The sequence below is a fragment of the Malurus melanocephalus genome, unplaced genomic scaffold (genome assembly GCF_030028575.1).
Source record: "Malurus melanocephalus ecotype Western Australia unplaced genomic scaffold, MMel_1.1 scaffold_20, whole genome shotgun sequence".
Lineage (NCBI taxonomy): Eukaryota > Metazoa > Chordata > Aves > Passeriformes > Maluridae > Malurus > Malurus melanocephalus.
In genome coordinates this window covers 3984776-3994829 of record NW_026623252.1, presented here as the reverse complement: position 1 = coordinate 3994829, position 10054 = coordinate 3984776, and the positions used below count along the sequence as shown (strand labels likewise).

At 41.6% G+C, this 10054-nt stretch overlaps 1 protein-coding gene across 1 annotated transcript; it reads left to right on the top strand.

Annotated features, from left to right (window-relative positions):
• Positions 1-870: 870 nt before the first annotated feature.
• On the top strand, positions 871-6781 carry COPS8 (COP9 signalosome subunit 8). The gene is made up of 8 exons (XM_057389898.1): positions 871-1000; positions 1996-2066; positions 2837-2885; positions 3040-3172; positions 4023-4130; positions 4393-4455; positions 5618-5659; positions 6310-6781. The coding sequence occupies exons 1-8, from the start codon at positions 923-925 to the stop codon at positions 6387-6389; spliced, it is 624 nt and encodes a 207-aa protein (XP_057245881.1). The 5' UTR covers positions 871-922; the 3' UTR covers positions 6390-6781.
• The last annotated feature ends 3273 nt before the right edge of the window (positions 6782-10054 follow it).

The following is a 10054-nucleotide window of genomic DNA, read 5'->3' as shown; positions in this document are numbered from 1 at the left end:
AGGSGTGGTTCCACCTCTAAAATAGCATTAAACATGCTGTTAAACGCCATCTCAGTATATTGTGGGCTGTTTTATAGGAGAGAAGTGCAGATACAGAGGCTTCGCTGTAGATATATTGAATATTTACTGTGACTGTATTGGGACTGTGTCAGGGTTAGGCTTGGGAAAAGGGTGAGCTCTGACCATGGAATGGTCACTATCCCAGGGCTGCCAGAGCTCCAGGAGCATTTGGACAATGCTCTCAGGGGCAGGGTGGGATTGTTGGGGTGTCTGTGCAGGTCAGGGGGTTGGACTCAATGATCTTTTGGGGTGCTTTCCATTTCAGGGTATTCAYGATCCTATGATCTGGCTTTAGCAGTGCAGTTTGCTCTGCAAGCAGGAGATTTTATAGGGAACAAAGATARAGAAACGCAAATTTAAAATTTTCATTAATTAAAAAAAAAATACTTTTAACACCCACCAGAAACGGGCACTGAGCTGGAAAATCACTTCGTATCCCTCTAAGTATATCCCTTATGTACATGTAACGTCCAATACGGGATGGAGGGTGCCCGTCTCATCCATCCCATAACACACAACCCACACGTACAGAAAACTGAACGTTGATCTCCTCATTACACGCCAAACACACGTAGCTCTTTTTCTGACACGGGAATTCTGCTTATTACATAAGAAATCACGGGGTTTAAAAGGGCTTTAACCATCGCCGACATCAACAACGGCGCGCCGCCCTCACCCCTCACGGCCCTTTGGCCCCGCCCCCAAACCGTGACCACGCCCCCCGCGTGACCGCCCGGCCCCGCCCCCCGCGGTCCTCCAGGACCATAGAGAGGCGGGCGGAAGGTGCAGGGGAAGGGCTGGCGACGGAAGTGACGTCAGAGAGCGGGCGCCTGGTACGGGCGGGCGGCGCCGTGAGGGGAAGATGCCGGTGGCGGTGATGGCCGAGAGCTCCGTGAGCTTCAGGCGGCTCTTGGAGCAGTGCGAGACGCAGGAGCTGGAGGTGCCGCGGGGCGGGGAGGGTCTGTAGGCGTGTGTGTTAGGTGGGGAGGGTCAGTGTGTGTGTGTGTGTGTGAGCGGGAGAGGGTTCAGTGTTTAATCTTGCCCCTTGGGCTCGCCAGAGATCCCTTCAGAAACTCGCGGCCTGTAGATAAATTAATATTTCCATATAATTATTGACGTCGCTTCAAAGGGAGTATGAAGGGTTAGTTTGTGTGTTTTCGCCTTTAACGTCGCTGAGAAAAAGGGAGAGGAGCCCTGGGCCAGGCTTGGGGAATTATCCGTAGATCCAGTTTTATTGTGGCAGCTCCCACTGGCAGCTTCCCTCGAGCTGTTTTACCTTCTGTTGCYTGATGGGTGTCGAAACCTTGGCTCCAGTCACCGTCGGGGAAATCTGTGTCACTATGGGGATGGCAAAAGCTCTTCCCAGGTGATATCCACGCATTTCCAGCGCTGTTCTAAATGCGGAGCTCATGCATCCCACTGCAGTGATGCAAAAAAAAAAAAAAAAAGGGGAAACTAAATTTTCTTCTTAAATTGTTACAGGCTTTCCAACTTTTACAGCTTTTTTATAAATCGTGAGTTTCCTCCTTGTGTGATTTGTGAGCTCTGCTGAAGTGTGGCCTGGGCTGAAGTTTAGCACGGGGTTCTTAGGAGGGGCAGAGAAGCTTTACTGTGGTGGAGTGGCCTGAGCTCAAGTTCAGCTAAAGGTAAAATGAACTCAGGCCTGATTTAATTTCATTTTCAAACCAGCTGTTTGTGAGGAGCTGCAGTGCCAACAGCTGCCACTCTCGCGAACATTGAGAAAAGAGTGATRGAAGATGTAGCTTTACTTTATTAAAAAAAAAAAAGAAAATTGCCCAGACCTGTTATGTGATATGGAAAAAAAAAAATCAGTTGTGTTGGAGTGTTCAGTTTACATAAAACTTGGCTGCCTGCTGTGTTTTGTACCACACCCCTCTTAAAATCTGTAACCCAARGATCTGTGTTTGCTTTTAGGCCCCTGGAGGAATTGCCACACCCCTTGTTTATGGCCAGCTTCTGGCTTTGTACCTGTTGCACAATGACATGTAAGTGGCTTTCTCCATCTGTGGCGCTGGATTTGGGTTGTGTGATTAAAAAAATGCTGTGCTTACAGAGAAATAATGATCACATTCCTGGGATTAAATCTCTTTATTGCCTTGATCTGTCAGGAAAACAACTCTCCTTTGTTTGGGAGCTTCCCCGTACTTTTGAACAGTGGGAAAATTTGGGGATAAAGTTTCTTAAGTAGTGAAATTGRCTCCTCTGGGAAGCATTAAACATTTCAGTGTTTGGATTTGTAGCTGTTCTGAGCTGCATTTGGTTTTGACTTGGATTTGAGGCTGCACATTGTGTGTAAATTTCAGCAAGATAASTGGACTGTCCATGTTAAAAATGAGGGATACTGTTGGCATGAAGGAGCTAAATTTGGAGGAAGCAGAGATCCTGGGAATTTGATCTGGGGGGTTATTCCGTGTCCCTGTGTGATCTTGTTGCACTAAACTTGAGGTTTTAGTGAGGAAATGCTTCCCCAAACTGGTGTTAATGGAGGCAGTGGTGTTAATTAAGGCAATTAATGAACTATTTGTTGTTAAGCGAGGCAATTAATGAGCTGTTTGTTGTGTTATGACAGTCCAGTGTTGTCTGCTGCAGAGCAGCTCTGTTTTTCCACTTCAGTATCAAATATTCCTTCCTAGAAAGAATATTTAAAACACTGAGAGTGTTCATTACAGCATCTGAACAAAACTTTTGGTATCTCCTTGCAGCATTTGGTGCCTGAGAAGTGTTTTTAATTTTTTTTATTATTATTTTTTTTTAGGAATAATGCACGTTATCTCTGGAAAAGAATCCCTCCTGCTATCAAATCTGTAAGTASTGGGCCAAATTTAACTCAAATTTGCTGTATTTGTTGCACAATAATATTCTCTGAAAACCTGGGAGTGGAGCTGGGTTTATAGACATGGTCACTGTAGGGAACATTCTTCTGGATTAACACTTGGAGGGTTTTTTTGGTTGCGACAGGCAAATGCTGAACTCGGCGCGATTTGGTCAGTGGGACAAAGAATCTGGCAGAGGGAYTTCCCAGGAATCTACACAGCAATCAGCGCACATCAGTGGTCTGAGACTATCCAACCAATCATGGAAGCGCTCAGAGGTATGAACTGAGCTTGTGTAGGGAGCAGGGAATTGCCTGGAATTATTTCTGTGTGCTCCAAGCAAACAGACAAATTATTAATTACAAACAAGTCAGGAAAACTGCTGCCAGGTTTTTGTTGGTATCCCTAAAAGGTTTTTAGGTATGGAGTGTATTTAAAAAGCTCATTACAGAGCCTTCTAGAAACAAATAATGGCTTTTATTGGGATTTTGTCTGTGATTGTGTATTCTTTGACACTGGAATTTCATAAACCATATGGTTTGTTCTGTATGAGCAAAACAGACCGTTAATTACCAGTTTTGTCAGACATCTCACTGGCAATTTTGGGAACTTGGCTTGGCATTTCAGAACCTTGGGGCACTTACAAGAAGGTTTTTCTGTGAAATGTGACTTCAGGCAAATGTTCTCTCTCCTGTGTAATTATAACATGCAAATTCTTGCTACTAGAGGGCAGTGCAGACTGCAAAAAAGGGGTCTTTTGCAACAACAAATTCTCCRTAGCTTTAGAAACAGCTGATTTTTAGATGCCATTAATAGTTAACTAATTTTTAGCTTATTGCAAACAAAGGATGCCATCAGATACAGTGTCCTGGAGTGTTTTATGAGCTGATGGTGGAGCCCAGGGTGCTGCAAGCTGCAGGTGGAGGTTCAGTGTGGGCTCTGAGGGGTTTTGTCCTGGCAGAATTGTCTCCGCTTGCTCACTGTGAACTGTGGGAAGGGAGGGGGAACTTGTGAAGTGCTCACTTGAAGGCTGGTAGTGGTTTTTCAAGGGTGTTAAATTGAGGGAATGTTCTCAGATTCCCCAGCTATGGAGAAGTCTCTTGTTTCTTGTGTTTTCTCTCTCACTAGATGCAACCAGGAGACGAGCCTTTGGACTGGTTTCCCAGGCTTACACATCAATAGTTGCAGATGATTTTGCAGCCTTTGTTGGCCTTCCTGTAGAAGAAGCTGTTAAAGGTACTTGGCATCTATTCCCTGAGTATATAATCAAAATTTATAATCAATATAATTTTTATATTGATGATGAGATCAGAGATCTCTCAAGTGATGATTACTAAAAATGTATCTACAAATTCCGAGTCTGTTGAGTGACTGGGCAGTGAATAAAGAAAAATACCTTGGTTCTGAATAATGGTTTAATTTTTTAAAATTATTTGCCACTTATTAGCATTSTTTATTTTCCCCTTCTGTATCTTACAAATGTCCAATGCCTTTCCAGGTGTGCTGGAACAGGGCTGGCAAGCGGACTTTGCAACTCGCATGGTGATGCCTAAAAAGCCTGGTAGGTGGAGCTGTTATTTCATCAAACACTGAGTTCAGCATTTTCTAGGAATTGGGCRTTAAGTTTTTAATTACAGCTTTGCACAGGATTCTATTAGATATTTTTTGGGCACTCACGCTGCTTATAAATACGGGCATGTATAAAATGTGAGGAAGTACAAAGTGATGGATTTGGTTTGGACTTACAAGTAGTTTGGATTAAGCTACATCCTCACATAAACTTCTTTAAACAAAAGCAGACAGGATATGCTGTGATTGCTCCCTCTGCTCGTCTGCTGCTGGCTGTGCCTCAGCAGAACATAAACTGGATGACCTCAAATGACATGTCTTAATCTAATAAAAATGAGTCAAAAATAGACTATCATGAACCTGAGATATTTTTTTTCTTCAAGAAAATTAGAACTTCTTTGGGCAGGGATTTAGGGAATCTTTGTGTTCTGAGGAGCTCCAGTTGTTGATGTAATTTCCTTTGCTCTTAAAATTTAATTCTTCTTAATTTCATCTGTCATGATGCTGGTAACAGAATATCTCTTCCTGCAAAGCTTGGCCTACAGAAATACTTGTCTTTATTTTTCTTTCTTTAAAGCTGAATCTATGACTGCTAAGGGAAAAATAAATATTAAGCTGTGAAAGCAGGATGAAACAATTGCTCTTAAATTGCTCTGTGCAGCTCTGGTGGAAGGAGGCAAATTACAGCRTATCCAAAAGGACAAGAGATGTTAGACTAAGAAATGACACTGTTTGTATAGGCAGGGGTTTTGGGTGTTCAGAGCCCATAATAAACAGGTGTCAGGTGCTGAAATTCAACCCTAAGGGGCACAAAGCCAACCAGRGCCCTGAGATTTTATGTGTGATCAGGTGGGGGTTTTTATGAACTGGTTGCAAAATATGCAGAGCTTAAAAAAACTGGGAATTACTTACATGTGGGTTTTTTTTTTTTTTAAGCGGGAGTAGTAGCAAGAGCTACTACAAAGGCAAAAGAAAGAGGCAGGAGGCTCTAATCTCTTTTGAAGCAGCTAAGCCTTGAGTATTCTGCTTTTTAGTTATAAAGCACAGTGTAATGAATAAACGGGTTTTAATTGTAATTACTTTTGATTATAGTTTGCTGCATAGAACTGTTAAAAATTGCTCCACTGGGCTAATATCTTAATGTTTTTCTCCAGGTGTGCTGGAAGCTTCCTTTAACAGATTTATTCCTTCATCAGGTATTTTTGTTTATGTATAATGGATTTATTTAAACTTGCATGAACAGTGTCACCAGCACCACAGAGTGGGAATTGAGTCCCAGAGAAGTGAATGTTGTCACTGCCTCCTCCAGAATAARAAATAGCAACCCACCCCAATCAGGTGCTACATAAACATGCTTCTCCCTCTTGTCTTCTCATTCCCTCATGTTTAAGAAGTGYCTGAGATTCCTGAGGTTCCCACTTCCCCAGCTCAAGTCCTGTGTGTTCTGTTGGTCATATCACTCAGCAGATTTGTTTAGGGCCTTCAGAAGGGCAGCTTGCAAGGAAAGGATCAACCAAAGAGCTCCAGGAGCTTTTTTTTCTCAAGTCAAAATACTGTCAGCCTTCATTATTCAGACTCCTGTGTGTGCAAAGAATTTCTGGAGGCTGCTGACAAGTGGAACTTGCTGCAGCAGWTTTTGTGGTTAGTAACTGTTGGACTGCTGAATGTTGCAGATAACAGAAGAATTATGTCAGCTGGAGCTATGTAGGTGGGAGATGGAGTTCAGATCTGCCTCCAGAGTAGTCAGATATATTTAATTGTTTTTCCTTAATGTTGTGATGCATGGTATTGCTGATGGATTTGTGTTCTAAGTTTCATTCATGATGCATTTGTTTTATCTTTATAGAACCTGCTCCAGTCCCACCAATTCCCAATGAACAGCAGTTGGCCAGATTGACTGACTATGTGGCTTTCCTGGAAAATTGATCACTCTGCTCCTGTGTTCAGAACAGCTCGGGAATCCTGTGTACTGACAGTTCTAGATCTAAGATTTATTTTATTCCATATCTGTTAAATGTTGCAGCATCCCCCACTCAGAAGTGTGAAGTATCCAGCATATGTCAGGCCCATGCCTCTTTTGCCAAAGTCCAGCTAGCAGTGAAACAATCCTTTAACTCCTGCAGTATTTATTCAGTAGGTACACAGCAGTATTACATAGTACAGGGCTGGTTTTTTTTTTTAATTTGAGTTAAAGCAGATCCTTTTTCAGGTATGTTAGAAACGGAGAAGAAACAATTCTGTGATGAGTACTGCAGTGCTTATCACAGATCTATTGCATGTTGAACTAAAGGACAGAGAGTGGAAGACTGCCCAGCCTGTTTATAGTTTGATTCAATTGAACAAAACCCTATTTTGCAGTAACTCTCTTGCAAGTATTTTTGTGGCATATTTATCTTTTTTTTTTTTCTTATTCTATCTGGATTGTTAAATCTTCTTGTTCTGATGTCAGAAATTTCACATCAGGCATATTTTTACAGCAGAATAATTGTTTAACAAAGACAAATCGACACTTTTATAAAGTATTTTGATTTTTGGAACATTTTATTTGAGTGACATAGGACACCAGATGTTTTCCTGGGTAATCCTACACCTTGAAACCTGTCATGTCTTGCTCCATTTCAAGACTTCAGGATCAACAAGAAACAACAATTCTTACCTGTCTTTAAGCTTTTTGGGTTCCTTTTGCAGTGATTGGAGAGGAATTTCAAGGTTAGAGTAGAAGCAGAGACCAGGTGGGAAGGGAGGTGATGCATTGTGCTGCAATGTCAATTAGAGGAATAATTCTCTGTCAGAGCACTGCTCTGTTCATCCTTGAGGTGGGAGTAGATTTTGGAAGCAAGCATTCTATTGCTTTTGGAAGCAAGAATTCTATTCCCATTTTTGCTATGTTGGTAAAAAGGCTGTGGAGAAAGAGTGGTGCTTTAAAGGGCAGTGCATGTCTCCCTTTACTTCTCCCCCCTTTCTGAAATCCTGTCCAGAGGTTCCATAGAAGCTGGCGAGTGTGCCCTCGTGTTGTGATTGTTTTTTCCAGTGTGCACTGCCTACTGTACATTCTCTTGGTGGGGGGGGTGTTAGCAGGGAGGAATTACAAACTGTGCTCTGCTGCCTTGAGAGCTCCCTTTATATGTAAACACTTTTCCAAAACAATTATTTATTTGAAACCCACCTAAGACTTGGATTGCTAAATTTATCTTCAGTGATATTAAAGAACATGTTTACACTGATCTTGTGCACTTGACTTCTTAAATTTTCTGCAGAATACAGGTCTGGTTTAGTGAGTTTTTTTAATGAATTCTTACTGCCTAATTTAGATAGAGCTAGTTAAGGATTACTGCAATATTTTATGCCTCGACAGCTTTGTGTACAGCAGTTGTATGGTGTTGTACTAAAAAAACACTGGTACCCTTCAGATGTCTTAAGGTATTCCTTGGTGTAAAGTATTTGAACAGCTGAGTGAAAATTTCCCTTCTGAGTATGTATTGTGCATCTCTGCATTGTTGGTAGCACACCACCCTGCTTGGAGAAATGAAAGTTAGGCATAAGTAAAGGATTATTATGACCTCAATGAATGGCAGTAGGAGATGAGCAATGGCAGTCTGTGTCTGTCTCAAATCCAGTATCAAATCTATGTCAAACGCAGTGAGTTTGACTCTGCCCTATTCTAACAAGTTAACTGATTTCTGATCTGCTGTAAAATGTAAGTTAGCTTTGGGTGAGGCATTGCCTCTTAACTTGCTTTGAGTACTGTGTTCCCAGCCACGCTTTTTGCCTTCTGCTACTTTGGAATCCAAGCTATTTCACATGGGTTTCATTCTCATTTCCCTTACCCTGATCTTTGGTTCACAAATACCTGTCTTCAGATGAGCAGCTTTGTGCTTCCCTATCCAGAGCTCTACCTTGGGAAACATTGTGTGAATTACTTCCTAAAGTGATATCTTCAGGCACTTGAATCTTTACCTGGCCTGCACTAACTCTGTGCTTTCAACTCAACAAAGAGGAAATATTTTTGTGCTTGTATTTGGTGTTTAAATTGAAGCAATTGGTGTGGGTTTTGGAGTTCTTCCAAATACAGTGCTGAGTGGGAGGACTTTTAAGAAACCAGTAGGAATTCATTTGGGAACAGAGGTTCTTGAAGGATTTGGCAAAAAGGAATTCCATGTCAAGTTTCAATTTTCCTCTTCTCCCAGGAAGGACTCTGGACTGGTTGGCTTGGCAAAAAGCCAAACAAACCCAAAAGACAACAAGTTTCTACCTCAGTTTAGTGTCAGACAGTTTTTTTGTTTGTGTCTCAATGGACTACATAAACCAGCCACTCATTTGCCTTCAAGATGGGAAGCAGATTTCCATACATTTTAATGTTCTCGGGTCATGTCAATTAACTTGGGAAGTTTGTAACTTTATTTTTAACTATTTGAACAATGGCAAGTAATGTGCATTCCTGGTTTCCTGAACTTAGGATTTTTTAAGTGTCAGATTCTTCTGTGCCTTCACAGCAAAGAACCTCAGGTTTGGGATGCCCAGGCAGTGTGGCACAACTGGGTGTAAATAAAGTCAGAGAACAGGTTAAGCTTTAGCCATCAGGACGCTTCCAATCAATTCCAAAGCAGGAAATGTGGATACCTCTCTCTTGAATGTATTCTCAAGTACAATGCACACAAGTTGGAACTACAGTAAAATTTTTGAACTATATACTATTCCATTTGTTTGCTGCAGGTTTGATTACATGAGACTGGGAAGGAATGGATGGTTTTAGCAGTAGGAACCCAATTTGGTTTTGCCATGTGAGCCTTTTGTTACACAAAGAAAAATCATAGAAACAAACAGTGCTATCATAGTTTGTGTTGTAACACCTTTCAAAGCTGAGGTTGGTGTAAAAGTATGTGATGAGAATCCACATGATGTGACAAGACTGGTAGACCAGTGACTGCACCAAGACCTGGATTTGGCCTCTGATCCACAAGGGAGGACGCACTCATGTAGATATTTGAGATCTGATGGAAATTTGAGGTGTGAAACACATTTTAGTGCTTTGTCTTTTTAAGCAGAGTTGAGCCTGTGTGAGGTAGAACATACCCGCTCTGAGAGCTGTCCTGAGCTGTACAAAGTCAGAGTAGGATGATGATGACACACGATGCATTCCTGTGCTAATTGTGATCTGTGTTCAGACTGAATTTATGAATAAACATCTGGGACTTAAGTACCACACACAAGGAAACTCTCACTCCGTAACTCAAACCTGCAGCAAACAAATGGAATAGTATATAGTTCAAACATTTTACTGTGGTTCCAACTTGTGTGCATTGTACTCTCAGCATGGCATTGCACATGATTGAAGGTAAAAGAAGTACTCAGTCTACCTTGCCATTTAAAAAGTTAATACTTGGAAACAACTAACACCTTTAGTATTTATATTTTTAAAAATTAGTTGTCTGCGTACATACTAATTGCTCCCAGGTATTTAATGCTTGATGATGTTTCTGTGAAACTCAGCAGYTGATGGTGCATTGGTGCTACTGCTAATGCCTTACATGAAAAACAATCATCCCAGAAAGGAGCAGCATCATCTCACAGATACCAAGCGTTGCCACCAG